General features: G+C 41.8%; 1 protein-coding gene across 2 annotated transcripts; it reads left to right on the top strand.

Moving 5' to 3' along the window:
- The first annotated feature begins 7,769 nt into the window (after positions 1 to 7,769).
- On the top strand, positions 7,770 to 15,497 carry LOC129839559 (zinc finger and SCAN domain-containing protein 31-like). 2 transcript variants are annotated; one of them, XM_055907084.1, is made up of 2 exons: positions 7,770 to 8,306; positions 14,655 to 15,497. In XM_055907084.1, exons 1-2 carry the CDS (start codon positions 8,036 to 8,038, stop codon positions 15,257 to 15,259), a joined length of 876 nt encoding a protein of 291 aa, XP_055763059.1. In that variant the 5' UTR covers positions 7,770 to 8,035; the 3' UTR covers positions 15,260 to 15,497. The 2 variants fall into 2 exon arrangements, with proteins under 2 accessions (XP_055763059.1, XP_055763058.1); XM_055907083.1 differs by having other exon boundaries at positions 14,652 to 15,497.
- The last annotated feature ends 192 nt before the right edge of the window (positions 15,498 to 15,689 follow it).

Genomic DNA, 15,689 nt, shown 5'->3' with positions numbered 1-15,689 from the left:
AAGCTATGGTTTCTAAATCCGTTTCAATTTTGTCTCTGAGTGAAACACAGGTCATTTGACAGCACTTTCCCTGAGCCAGAAGAAGATTGCAAGATGTGTATGCTCGCTTCAACGCTCTGCCTATATATGGTCACGCCACCTATGACCCGAAACACACTTCATTCGACTTCCTCTGGGTGTCAGGAAGACGTCAGAGGAGAAATTTTTTGTTTATCTTGTACTGACGTGAAATAAGACCTATTTCTTTAGCGTGACCGACAACTTCCGGTTTTCTGAAACGCGCGTTTTAGAGGTGCAATTGTCTTTTGTTATGCTGACGTTACGGATGAAAACTATCTCCGTCTCGAAGTTTGTTTGATACATGTGACCATATCATCGTAATGTATGTTTTTTCAATATAGTTTAATCAGATTATTTGAATTTTTTCGGGAGTTTTGCCGTGTTCCGTTCTGTGAGTTTTTTAACTTTGGACAGGGACCGTGCCAGTCGACCAGTACCCAGGCTAAATGAAGAGGGAAAGTTGCCATTGTGAATGGATTGAACGACTCATCAGGACTAAGGACACCTTGATCAACATTCTGATGAAAGATCAGCAATAGTAAGACCCAATTTACGATGTTATTTCATATATCTGTCGTGCATGTGAACTGGTCGGGCGCGCCCAGCTGGTTCTGGCTGGCCTGGTTATGCTAATTTAGCGCTACATTTTGTTTTCGCTATAAAACATTTAATAAATCTGAAATATTGTTTGGATTCACCAGATGTTGGGCTTTCAATATCTGTACGCTGTGTATTTTTTCTGAAATGTTTTAAGACAAGTAATTAGTTATATAACGTTGGTCTCTGTAATTGTTCTAGCTGCATCAGCACTATATCAGATTGCAGCTGCAATGTAGAACTGTGATTTATACCTGAAAAATGCACATTAAAAAAAAAAAAAACTATGCTATACCATAAATATGTTATCAGACTGTCATCTTATGAATTTGTTTGTTGGTTAGTGGCTATCAATATCTTAGTTTAGCCGAATTGGTGATAGCACCTGATGGAGTAAGAAACTGTTGGAGTAAGAAAATGGTGTCTTTTGCTAACGTGTTTAGCTAATAGATTTACATATTGTGTCTTCCCTGTAAAACATTTAAAAAATCTGAAATGGTGGTTTTATTCACAAGATCTGTGTCTTTCATTGGGTGTCTTGGACTTGTGATTTAATGATATTTAGATGCTACTATTTAATTGTGACGCTATGCTAGCGATGCTAATCAGTGTGGGGGGGGTGGGGGGTGCTCCCGGATCCGGGTTAGGTACTCTGTAGAGGTTTTAAGGAAGTATCACATGATTCCATCCAGGTCATCAACTGGGTGAGACTTCCTGTGGCAGGGTTCCCCAACTGGGGGCATAAAAGACCATAAAGACCATAAAAACACCAGCTCCAAGTGATTTTAATTCAAGAAATCTGTTCCCAAGTATTCCCATGCATAATAGAGAGACACGTGACCGTATAAACATTTAAGCAAGGCGGTCAATTTACAGTCTAGAAATTATTTGTATTTCTGTTCCGGCCCCCTGACACTCCGCTCAAGAAAAGAACAAATCGTTATGGGGCTGAATCTAGTTGATGGTCCCTGTCCTATGGGCTGAATCTAGTTGATGGTCCCTGTCCTATGGGCTGAATCTAGTTGATGGTCCCTGTCCTATAGTTGATGGTCCCTGTCCTATAGTTGATGGTCCCTGTCCTATGGGCTGAATCTAGTTGATGGTCCCTGTCCTATGGGCTGAATCTAGTTGATGGTCCCTGTCCTATGGGCTGAATCTAGTTGATGGTCCCTGTCCTATAGTTGATGGTCCCTGTCCTATAGTTGATGGTCCCTGTCCTATGGGCTGAATCTAGTTGATGGTCCCTGTCCTATGGGCTGAATCTAGTTGATGGTCCCTGTCCTATAGTTGATGGTCCCTGTCCTATGGGCTGAATCTAGTTGATGGTCCCTGTCCTATGGGCTGAATATAGTTGATGGTCCCTGTCCTATAGTTGATGGTCCTTGTCCTATGGGCTGAATCTAGTTGATGGTCCCTGTCCTATAGTTGATGGTCCCTGTCCTATGGGCTGAATCTAGTTGATGGTCCCTGTCCTATGGGCTGAATCTAGTTGATGGTCCCTGTCCTATGGTTGATGGTTCTTGTCCTATGGGCTGAATCTAGTTGATGGTCCCTGTCCTGTGGGCTGAATCTAGTTGATGGACCCTGTCCTATAGTTGATGGTCCCTGTCCTATAGTTGATGGTCCTTGTCCTATAGTTGATGGTCCCTGTCCTATAGTTGATGGTCCCTGTCCTGTGGGCTGAATCTAGTTGATGGTCCCTGTCCTATAGTTGATGGTCCCTGTCCTATGGGCTGAATCTAGTTGATGGTCCCTGTCCTATGGGCTGAATCTAGTTGATGGTCCCTGTCCTATAGTTGATGGTCCCTGTCCTATGGGCTGAATCTAGTTGATGGTCCCTGTCCTATAGTTGATGGTCCCTGTCCTATGGGCTGAATCTAGTTGATGGTCCCTGTCCTATGGGCTGAATATAGTTGATGGTCCCTGTCCTATAGTTGATGGTCCCTGTCCTATGGGCTGAATCTAGTTGATGGTCCCTGTCCTATGGGCTGAATATAGTTGATGGTCCCTGTCCTATAGTTGATGGTCCCTGTCCTATGGGCTGAATCTAGTTGATGGTCCCTGTCCTATGGGTTGAATCTAGTTGATGGTCCCTGTCCTATAGTTGATGGTCCCTGTCCTATGGGCTGAATCTAGTTGATGGCCCCTGTCCTATAGTTGATGGTCCCTGTCCTATGGGCTGAATCTAGTTGATGGTCCCTGTCTTATAGTTGATGGTCCCTGTCCTATGGGCTGAATATAGTTGATGGTCCCTGTCCTATGGGCTGAATATAGTTGATGGTCCCTGTCCTATGGGCTGAATCTAGTTGATGGTCCCTGTCTTATAGTTGATGGTCCCTGTCCTATGGGCTGAATATAGTTGATGGTCCCTGTCCTATGGGCTGAATCTAGTTGATGGTCCCTGTCCTATGGGCTGAATATAGTTGATGGTCCCTGTCCTATCGGCTGAATCTAGTTGAAAGCTAGTATCTAGTATCTGAATCTAGTTGAAATCTAGTAAAAGCATAAACAACACGTTTTGGGATATTTTAATCTACTTCCAGCATGATTGACTTTTATTGATCTCACAATAGGTGTGTATTTTCCCAGAGCTATGTGCAGTCAGGTTGTCTTCCTTCAGGAATCTGTGGAGAACATTTCTGCTCCACATCTCCAGCACTAAGTCCAGGACAGACCTGTGCTGCCAGTGCCACAGGAACAACAACTATCAGGTCTTCGAATCTGCCAATCTGCCAGAAGCTGTTAAGTCAGACAAGCTGTAGAAGCAAGAGCAGCATCTCCTGCTTGTTCAAAGTGAGCGGTGTGTCTACCAGAAGATGGTGGCTGACTGCAAGACCATGCACATTTGTGGCCTGCTTGAGGTCATTTTGCAGGGCGCTGGCAGTGCACCTCCTTGCACAAAGGTGGAGGTAGCGGTCCTGCTGCTGGGTTGTTGCCCTCCTACGGCCTCCTCCACGTCTCCTGATGTACTGGCCTGTCTCCTGGTAGCGCCTCCATACTCTGGACACTACGCTGACAGACACAGCAAACTTTTTTGCCACAGCTCGCATTGATGTGCCATCCTGGATGAACTGCACTATCTGAGCCACTTGTGTGGGTTGTAGACTCCGTCTCATGCTACCACTAGAGTGAGAGCACCGCCAGCATTCAAAAGTGATAAAAACATCAGCCAGGAAGCAGGAACTGAGAAGTGGTCTGTGATCACCACCTGCAGAATCACTCCTCTTTGGGGGGTGTCTTGCTAATTGCCTATAATTTCCACCTTTTGTCTATTCCATTTGCACAACAGCATGTGGAATTTATTGTCAATCAGTGTGGCTTCCTAAGTGGACAGTTTGATTTCACAGAAGTGTGATTGACTTGGAGTTACATTGTGTTGTTTAAGTGTTCCCTTTATTTTTTTGAGCAGTGTACATCCTAGTAGTTCTATCTGATGTCATAATACACCCCTCTGATAATCAAGTGATATTTGGAATGTCTGACTAGTTCTATCTGATGTCATAATACACCCCTCTGATAATCAAGTGATATTTGGAATGTCTGAGTAGTTCTATATGATGTCATAATACACCCCTCTGATCATCACAGTTAAATACATCCTACTTAAGACACTCCTCCTTCTCTCCAATCCTTACATCTTATGGTTCAACAGAAAGAGAGTAACAGGATACCAAACCCTTATTACTCCCTGATGAGAATCTGTCCTCATCTCCTGACCTCAACCCCTCCTTCATCTAATCCACAGATGTCCATCTGTCTTCCCTGTATCAACACGTCGCTCTCCTCTCCTCCATCAAACACATTCCAAAGCCCATTTCTTCACCTAATCCACAGATGCCAATCTGTCTTCCCTATATCAACACATCACTCTCCTCTCCTCCATCAAACACACTCCAAAGCCATCTTCTTTCTTCTGAGAACCATTAACTTCTAACATAAAACCCAGTCTCTTTCATTTCCTATCATTCATTTAATATCTCAATGTTCAAAGTTTAGCCCATTCCAACACTATGAATTAGAAATTCTGCTCTCTGTCTGAGTAATGAATTTAACTCAGATTTGATTATTGATCAGTTTCTCTCCTTCTCATCAGAGAAACTGTTTTGATGTTGACGAGTTAGTAAGAATAGAGTGAACTCCATTTCTGTTTTGTTTTTTTGACTTGGACTAAACAGACATTGTATTATAGGTATTACTGTATAGTACACGTGTAATAGTAGGTATTACTGTATAGTACACGTGTAATAGTAGGTATTACTATATAGTACACGTAATAGTAGGTATTACTATATAGTACACGTGTAATAGTAGGTATTACTGTATAGTACACGTGTAATAGTAGGTATTACTGTATAGTACACGTGTAATAGTAGGTATTACTGTATAGTACACGTGTAATAGTAGGTATTAATGTATAGTACACGTGTAATAGTAGGTATTACTATATGGTACACGTGTAATAGTAGGTATTACTATATAGTACACGTGTAATAGTAGGCATTACTATATAGTACACGTGTAATAGTAGGTATTACTATACAGTACACGTGTAATAGTAGGCATTACTATATAGTACACGTGTAATAGTAGGTATTACTGTATAGTACACGTGTAATAGTAGGTATTACTGTATAGTACACGTAATAGTAGGTATTACTATATAGTACACGTGTAATAGTAGGCATTACTATATAGTACACGTGTAATAGTAGGTATTACTGTATAGTACACGTGTAATAGTAGGTATTACTGTATAGTACACGTGTAATAGTATGCATTACTGTATAGTACACGTATAATAGTAGGTATTACTATATAGTACCAGGATCAGGGGGAAAGATGAACGGAGAAAAGTACAGAGATTCTTGATGAAAACCTGCTCCAGAGCACTCGGGACCTCAGACTGGGGCGAAGGTTCACCTTCCAACAGGACAATGACCCTAAGCACACAGCCAAGACAACGCAGGAGTGGCTTCGGGACAAGTCTCTGAATGCCATTGAGTGGCCCAGCCAGAGCCCGGACTTGAACTCGATCGAACATCTATTTACACAGCTATTTTCAGGTCTCCAGAGATGTTAATACCCTCATCTAAAATGAGCTCGCTAGCTGGCACAAGGGATTCCATTCCAACCACAGAGGAGATATTCTATTGGACAGAGAAACGTTGTTAGTTTCCATACAAGCCTTTCATTCTAATAGTAATATATCATGTTGTTGACCTTCACCAGATGCCTTTAACAGGAAAACTACAGCTGGGAGAGGAACAGGCTCCTATTTAAACGGGGTTGCATTTCAAGTTGTTGAGACAAAGACGTATGAATGTCACCAAGAGGAAAGACAGACAAACAAAAGCCAAAGAGAAATATGAGGCTGAAATTAACAAGAATACTGTAATTTGCGAAGACAGATCACTGTAATTTATACCATACATATTTACAACATGAATTTAATTTGAATTGTGTTGAATTACTGACTAACAATGGAATGTTCCTCAACAAAATGGAAGAAATGGGACTTTAAACAGGTGTCTCAACTCTGTGGTCACTAAAGATCCCATGACACTTATGAAGCTGGTCATCTGATTGGTTGAGGAGGCGGGCCTTCTGACTTAGTTGCTGTGGTAGGGGGAGCATGACCTTTCAAAGTGTACATTTTCAATCTTGTTACAGCGCCATCATCTGGCCAATCAGTGTAATTTTGTAAATGCCAGATCTCAATTTCAAGACGCATCATTCACCCAAGTTGAGTCAAAATCAGGCCAGTGCTGTCTGAGATATCGCACGTGACTAAGGTACGAACTTACTAACATACTAAAGTACAAACGGAATAAGACCGTTCCACAGTCACGTCCCCAAATGTCATCAAAGGGAACAATTAAGAGCAGCTTGGAACGGTTGAGAGCTCTGCTTGATGTACTGATTGGTTTCATGTAACGCTCTCAACACTGCAGCAGACTCCTATGGGGTCAAACTCACGCCATATGTATTGAATTCAAATCGTAAAAATGAAAAATAAAGTTGTGAATGTAAACATATTTCAAAATGAAGAAAAAATAAATAATGTAAAAAGACATCAAAAGCAAAACCCCAAAACTTGTAAATAAATAATTAAGGCGAGAGCAAAACTCAATGACAAATGAAAAAAATCAATATTTGAAATCGAATGCAAAAATCGTTTTCAGTTAAACTTTCCCAGCAACCAATCCTATTGAATAGATGTTGCCTACCCTCTTGCCTGCATGTACTAACTTCGGGTTACGCTGCTCGTATCTTTTCTTGCAATGCCAGTGGCGGGGTTTTTAGAGGGGCGTAAACAATGAGTCTCCATTGGTCCGCTAGTTTGTGAGTGACGGTTCGTCTGGCGTTGCTACTCTGATTGGTTGCAGATGAGCCAATCGTTGATTACTTTGTTTTGTACAACACCTCTCATTTCGACGTCACCACAATAGACTTCAATGACGTCAGTCTCAGACTGAAGTATGTAGCGAACGACAGAACAGTGGAATAATTCAGTCTGAGTCGTCAGGCCACTCTGTCGCCAATCTTCCAAAGAGAAATTGACGTATTTTTTTGTTTGATGCGGCGATAGAGCGATGCATGAACCAGGGCTTAAATTCTCATGTAGATGCGCTGTAAAATCAAATCCAATTGTATTGGTCACATACACATATTTAGCAGATGATATTGCGGGTGTAGCGATATGCTTGTGTTCCTAGATCCAACAGCGCAGTAGTATCTAACGATTCACAACAATACACACACATCTAAAAGTAAAATAATGGAACTAAGAAATATCTAAATATTAGGATGAGCTTTGTAGATGTCTCGTAATTGCTGGTAATCAGGCCTACTACTGTTGTGTCTTAATAGTATTTATATTCTCTCTTTACAAAATCCGCACTAATCCAGCAATACATGCGTCTCTTTGTACGTTTACATAAAATATTACACTTCTAAGAAACAAATGTTTGCCCCCCCCCCCCCCCCCCCCCCCCCCAAATAAAATAAATACAACTGCGTTACCCACTCCAATCAGCAGAAGGCGATGTGCATATTTCAAGCGATACTGCTAGTGTGACGTCTAATGTAGTGGACGGGACACCACATCATTTTTACATTTAAGTCATTTTTAGCAGACAACAGTAAAACAGTTAGTCAGTAAAACAACAGTAAAACAGTTAGTCAGCCACATCCGTAGCCAACATTGCCGAAAACATCAGTCACTGTGTTTTAAACATACTTCTGTCGTGTCTAGTTGTTGGCCCATTTAATGTAACGTTAATATTTACGTTGTTTGTCAGGTAGCTGGCTTGCTAAGTTAGCTTTGCACTAGGCTAATCGCTAATGCTAAGTAGCTAGCTAGTTAACATCCCCGACCATGAGTTCACTAAACTACTCCACTCCTGCTGAAGAAGAGGTCTGCTGGACGGAGGAAGAAGACGATGCTGTTACAGTTAAACAAGAAGTAGAGGATGAAGCTGTTGCTGTGAAAGAAGAAGAGAAAGAAGTTACCGTGACAGAGAAAGACGCTTTCAGAGTGAAAGAGGAGGAGGAAGGAGTTTTCGGAGTGAAGATGGAGGGGCAGATTACTGGCACGTTGAAAGAGGAGGATGAGGCGGAAGAGGAGACAGGAGATCTGAGTAACACCAGTAAGTAGTGTCTTAAACGGGGGCACAAACTCTTAAGTCCTTGAAGATTGCTAGGTCACATGCTTGAAGACGAGGTATTGAAATGTAAAAGTTACTAATATATTGTAATGAAACAGCAGGGAGCAGGTCTCGAACCCTCGACCTTCTAGCCCGAAGTCCAGCGCTCTATCGAATGTGCCGCAAAAGGATGCTCGTGCGGCAGAGTCGATTTCCGTGCTTATAAATCCAGGGTCGTTACAATATATATAATATATATACACTGCTCAAAAAAATAAAGGGAACACTTAAACAAAACAATGTAACTCCAATTCAATCACACTTCTGTGAAATCAAACTGTCCACTTAGAAAGCAACACTGATTGACAATAAATTTTACATGCTGTTGTGGAAATGGAATAGACAACAGGTGGAAATTATAGGCAATTAGCAAGACACCCCCATTAAAGGAGTGGTTCTGCAGGTGGTGACCACAGACCACTTCTCAGTTCCTATGCTTCCTGGCTGATGTTTTGGTCACTTTTTAATGCTGGCGGTGCTTTCACTCTAGTGGTAGCATGAGACGGAGTCTACAACCCACACAAGTGGCTCAGGTAGTGCAGCTCATCCAGGATGGCACATCAATGCGAGCTGTGGCAAGAAGGTTTGCTATGTCTGTCAGCGTAGTGTCCAGAGCATGGCGGTGCTACCAGGAGACAGGTCAGTACATCAGGAGACGTGGAGGAGGCCGTAGGAGGGCAACAACCCAGCAGCAGGACCGCTACCTCTGCCTTTGTGCAAGGAGGAGCAGGTGGAGCACTGCCAGAGCCCTGCAAAATGACCTCCAGCAGGCCACAAATGTGCATGTGTCTGCTCAAACGGTCAGAAACAGACTCCATGAGGGTGGTATGAGGGCTCGACGTCCACAGGTGGGGGTTGTGCTTACAGCCCAACACCGTGCAGGACGTTTGGCATTTGCCAGAGAACACCAAGATTGGCAAATTCGCCACTGGCGCCCTGTGCTCTTCACAAATGAAAGCAGGTTCACACTGAGCACGTGACAGAGTCTGGAGACGCCGTGGAGAACGTTCTGCTGCCTGCAACATCCTCCAGCATGACCGGTTTGGCGGTGGGTCAGTCATGGTGTGGGGTGGCATTTCTTTGGGGGGCCGCACAGCCCTCCATGTGCTCGCCAGAGGTAGCCTGACTACCATTAGGTACCGAGATGAGATCCTCAGACCCCTTGTGAGACCATATGCTGGTGCGGTTGGCCCTGGGTTCCTCCTAATGCAAGACAATGCTAGACCTCATGTGGCTGGAGTGTGTCAGGAGTTCCTGCAAGAGGAAGGCATTGATGCTATGGACTGGCCCGCCCGTTCCCCAGACCTGAATCCAATTGAGCACATCTGGGACATCATGTCTCGCTCCATCCACCAACGCCACATTGCACCACAGGCTGTCCAGGAGTTGGCGGATGCTTTAGTCCAGGTCTGGGAGGAGATCCCTTAGGAGAACATCTGCCACCTCATCAGGAGCATGCCCAGGCGTTGTAGGGAGGTCATACAGGCACGTGGAGTCCATACACACTAATGAGCCTCATTTTGACTTGTTTTAAGGACATTACAACAAAGTTGGATCAGCCTGTAGTGTGGTTTTCCACTTTAATTTTGAGTGTGACTCCAAATCCAGACCTCCATGGGTTGATAAATTTGATTTCCATTGATCATTTTTGTGTGATTTTGTTGTCAGCACATTCAACTATGTAACGAAAAAAGTATTTAATAAGAATATTTCATTCATTCAGATCTAGGATGTGTTATTTTAGTGTTCCCTTTATTTTTTTGAGCAGTGTATATAAAAAACGTAAGTGCTTTTTAGGTAAACCATAGACTGAACAAACCTATGGGAAAACCTACCCTGTGAACGATCCTAAGTTGGTTTTAGGTTTCTCGGTCACATTGTGAATGAACTATTGCAGTGATTTGTTAAAAATCTACATTTTAATCTAAAGAGTGTTAAACATGCCTTTCCATGGCAGGAATAATGGACCGTTGGAATAGTTTTCAGAATCATGTGGTGAAAGAGGTGATTCTCATGACAGGAATAATGGACCATTGGAATTAGGTTTCAGAATCATGTGGTGAAAGAGGTGATTCTCATGAAAAGTGTCTGTGGACATATTTCTCATTACCGTGACACTTGTTTAAGTTGCTGTAAAAACTCCAATATTTGTTTATAATAAAGTTTTATTCCACCCATGATGCATCATCTAGTGGAGTAGCCCTTAGATGAGCCCAAGTTCGTTAACATTTTTCACATATTCATTCAGAATGAGGATCTTATTCTCAAACACCCCCTTTACGATACTTGACCTTGACATTACCGAAATGACGAAAAAAATAAAATTGAGAAAAACTTAAGAGAACCATTACCTTATCAACATGAAGGCATGAATGGGCTTTAGTGATGTTGTAAACACTTAGAGAACCATTACCTTACCAACATGGAGACATGAATGGGCTTCAGTGATGTGGTAAACACTGAGAGAACCATTACCTTACCAACATGGAGACATGAATGGGCTTTAGTGATGTGGTAAACACCTCGAGACCCATTACCTTACCAACATGGAGACATGAATGGGCTTTAGTGATGTGGTAAACACTTAGAGAACCATTTCCTTACCAACATGGAGACATGAATGGGCTTTAGTGATGTCGTAAACACTTAGAGAACCATTACCTTACCAACATGGAGACATGAATGGGCTTTAGTGATGTGGTAAACACTGAGAGAACCATTTCCTTACCAACATGGAGGCATGAATGGGCTTTAGTGATGTGGTCAGTAGTTTGCTGACTCATAATGTCTGTCTCCTATTACTTCCAGATGAAGCTAAGGGCCTCTCATTACCAAAAACACACATTTCTCATTACCTCATAATTTTTACGCCCGTTTCGGTAATGAGAACCTTCATTTCGGTAATGATAAAAAGCTAATTCTAATGTATCGTCAGTGGGTGTGTTGTGCTGGTAACTTTCATTATTTACTAGGACCACCTATTGTATAGGTGAAAGCAGTAGGGGTTGTCAATAAATATGGGTGTATAAACCCCATTGAATTAACATAAAGCCACAATCTGGAGTTTGTGTTTCAGCAAAGAGCAACACTGCCACTTAAAGAAGGATATCCCCCCATTTTGACATTCCACCTGTTATAACACCTACCTATAGTGTTGTTAGATATCCTACCTGTTATAACACCTACCTATAGTGTTAGATATCCTACCTGTTATAACACCCACCTATAGTGTTGTTAGGTATCCCACCTGTTATAACACCTACCTATAGTGTTAGATATCCCACCTGTTATAACACCTACCTATAGTGTTGTTAGATATCCTACCTGTTATAACACCTACCTATAGTGTTGTTAGATATCCCACCTGTTATAACACCTACCAATAGTGTTGTTAGATATCCCACCTGTTATAACACCTACCTATAGTGTTGTTAGATATCCCACCTGTTATAACACCTACCTATAGTGTTGTTAGATATCCTACCTGTTATAACACCTACCTATAGTGTTGTTAGATATCCTACCTGTTATAACACCTACCTATAGTGTTGTTAGATATCCCACCTGTTATAACACCTACCTATAGTGTTAGATATCCTACCTGTTATAACACCTACCTATAGTGTTAGATATCCTACCTGTTATAACACCCACCTATAGTGTTGTTAGATAGCCCACCTGTTATAACACCTACCTATAGTGTTGTTAGATATCCCACCTGTTATAACACCTACCTATAGTGTTGTTAGATATCCTACCTGTTATAACACCTACCTATAGTGTTGTTAGATATCCTACCTGTTATAACACCTACCTATAGTGTTGTTAGATATCCTACCTGTTATAACACCTACCTATAGTGTTGTTAGATATCCCACCTGTTATAACACCTACCTATAGTGTTGTTAGGTATCCTACCTGTTATAACACCTACCTATAGTGTTGTTAGATATCCCACCTGTTATAACACCTACCTATAGTGTTGTTAGATATCCTACCTGTTATAACACCTACCTATAGTGTTGTTAGATATCCTACCTGTTATAACACCTACCTATAGTGTTAGATATCCCACCTGTTATAACACCTACCTATAGTGTTGTTAGATATCCTACCTGTTATAACACCTACCTATAGTGTTGTTAGATATCCCACCTGTTATAACACCTACCTATAGTGTTGTTAGATATCCCACCTGTTATAACACCTACCTATAGTGTTAGATATCCTACCTGTTATAACACCTACCTATAGTGTTAGATAGCCCACCTGTTATAACACCTACCTATAGTGTTGTTAGATATCCTACCTGTTATAACACCTACCTATAGTGTTGTTAGATATCCCACCTGTTATAACACAGAAATTTGACGAACTGACTTGTTGGAAAGGTGACATCCTATGACGGTGCCACGTTGAAAATCACAGAGTGCTTCAGTAAGGCCATTCTACTGCCAATGTTTGTCTATGGAGATTGCATGGCTGTGTGCCAGGGTGTATATTTATTATTATGATGAACACAAGTGTTTTTTAAATATTGGAAATGTTTTGAAAACCTGACCTCAAATGTTCTTAAACTCAGGTTAATGAGGGATCTAGTCTGGCTTAAAACTCATAGGAAGTAGGATTGCATAAATCTGGTAACTTTCCATAAATTCCCTGGTTTTCCAGAAAACCTGGGCTCAGAAGATTCTCGGAATCAGGAGGGAATAAGTACACATGTAGTAAGTAGTACTATATAGTAATATCAGCATACACGTGTAATAGTAGGTAATACTATATAGTACATGTGTAATAGTAGGTATTACTATATAGTACACGTGTAATAGTAGGTAGTGCCGCGTAATAGTAGGCATTACTATATAGTACACGTGTAATAGTAGCTATTACTATATAGCACACGCGTAATAGTAGGCATTACTATATAGTACACGCGTAATAGTAGGTATTACTATATAGTACACGTGTAATAGTAGCTATTACTATATAGCACACGCGTAATAGTAGGCATTACTATATAGTACACGCGTAATAGTAGGTATTACTATATAGTACACGCGTAATAGTAGGTATTACTATATAGTACACGCGTAATAGTAGGCATTACTATGTAACACATGTGTAATAGTAGATTACTATGTAGTTCAATCCCATTTTAAAGTAAATAGATGTAGTCAATATCAGCATAGAATATGTAAAAATCAACTACATTTCCCAAGAGCCCTCCCCAGGTCGCAGCTGATATAAACCCATCCACAGGGCTCCCTGTATTCTAATGGCCCATCCACAGGGCTCCCTGTATTCTAATGGCCCATCCACAGGGCTCCCTGTATTCTAATGGCCCATCCACAGGGCTCCCTGTATTCTAATGGCCCATCCACAGGGCTCCCTGTATTCTAATGGCCCATTCACAGGGCTCCCTCTATTCTAATGGCCCATCCACAGGGCTCCCTGTATTCTAATGGCCCATCCACACGGCTCCCTCTATTCTAATGGCCCATCCACAGGGCTCCCTCTATTCTAATGGCCCATCCACAGGGCTCCCTCTATTCTAATGGCCCATCCACAGGGCTCCCTCTATTCTAATGGCCCATCCACAGGGCTCCCTCTATTCTAATGGCCCATCCACAGGGCTCCCTCTATTCTAATGGCCCATCCACAGGGCTCCCTGTATTCTAATGGGCCATCCACAGGGCTCCCTCTATTCTAATGGGCCATCCACAGGGCTCCCTCTATTCTAATGGCCCATCCACAGGGCTCCCTCTATTCTAATGGCCCATCCACAGGGCTCCCTCTATTCTAATGGCCCATCCACAGGGCTCCCTCTATTCTAATGGCCCATCCACAGGGCTCCCTCTATTCTAATGGCCCATCCACAGGGCTCCCTCTATTCTAATGGCCCATCCACAGGGCTCCCTTTATTCTAATGGCCCATCCACAGGGCTCCCTCTATTCTAATGGCCCATAATCTAAATATCAAATAAATTCTACTGGACTAGAAAAGGAGGATAATGGACCAAACAAAACCAATTATGATGAAATACAAATAAATACATGTAAAACCTAATAATGTTTGTCCAGTCGCTGTTTGATAGGGACATAGTATAAATTATTCAACAGATCATGATATGGTCATTACTGTTCAGTTCCCTGGGATATTCTGTTAGTGAGTCTGAACCCGGCGCACAGACACAGCCCATTAAACAACTTAGGAAGATAGTTTTATCACATGGCGGTTTCATTCAGGGCTCTGTTTAGTATTTAACTAAATTATTTGTTTGTCTTTAGCAGGAGAGCGACCAGACTCTCACTCTGACAGCGGGGAGAGTCATTCAGGGGAACCAGACCCAGAGACGTCCAAACCAGCGAGACGACACCACTGTTCCGAGTGTGGAAAAAGTTTTAACCTATCACAACACCTGAAATCACACAAGAGAACACACACAGGAGAAAAGCCTTACCACTGTTCCCAGTGTGGAAAGTGTTTTACTCGGTTAGATTACCTGAAAAGTCATAAGCAAATACACTCTGGAGAGAAGCCTTACTCCTGTTCCTATTGTGGAAAAAGTATTAGGTGGTTAGGGACTCTGAGATCGCATGAGCGAATACACACACAAAAAAAGCTATACCAATGTTCCTTGTGTGGAAAGCGGTTTACCCAGTTAGAAGCCCTGATTATGCATGACAGGACACACACAGGAGGGGATAAGACGTACCACTGCTCCCAGTGTGGAAAGAGATTTAACTGGTTAAGGCAGCTGAATAAGCATGAAAGAATACATACACAGGAGGAGAAGACATACCACTGCTCTCATTGTGGAAAGACATTTTCCCAGTTAGAGGACCTGAAATCACACGAGAAAATAGAGAGGCTGTGTTCTGACTTGAGTTTTTGACTGATCATTTGTGTTTTTGTTTCATCCTCATGAAATCAAATTGTATGAAACCAGAATACGGTTTTACTTTTGTTATTTCATTTCGAGACATGAGCATGTCTAATATCAGATTAAATATTTAAAAATGTCTATTGGGTTTTGATTATGAGCTTTGATTGATTGATTTGATACAAGTATAAACCCTCTGATGTTGTTCATCATATGCTTTTCATATTGCAGAATGTACATAATTATACAAGCCTTTGTATTTGTGTTTATTATGGATCCACGCTACTCTTCCTGGGGTCCAGCAAAATTAAGGTAGTTCTACATTTTTAAAACATTACAAAACATTCACAACATATTAAGTGTGTGTCCTCAGGCCTCTACTACCACATATTAAGTGTGTGCCCTCAGGCCTAGACTACCACATATCTAAATCCATATCTAC

Source organism: Salvelinus fontinalis, chromosome 40 (assembly GCF_029448725.1).
Source record: "Salvelinus fontinalis isolate EN_2023a chromosome 40, ASM2944872v1, whole genome shotgun sequence".
NCBI lineage: Eukaryota > Metazoa > Chordata > Actinopteri > Salmoniformes > Salmonidae > Salvelinus > Salvelinus fontinalis.
This window is presented reverse-complemented; position numbering and strand designations above follow the sequence as displayed.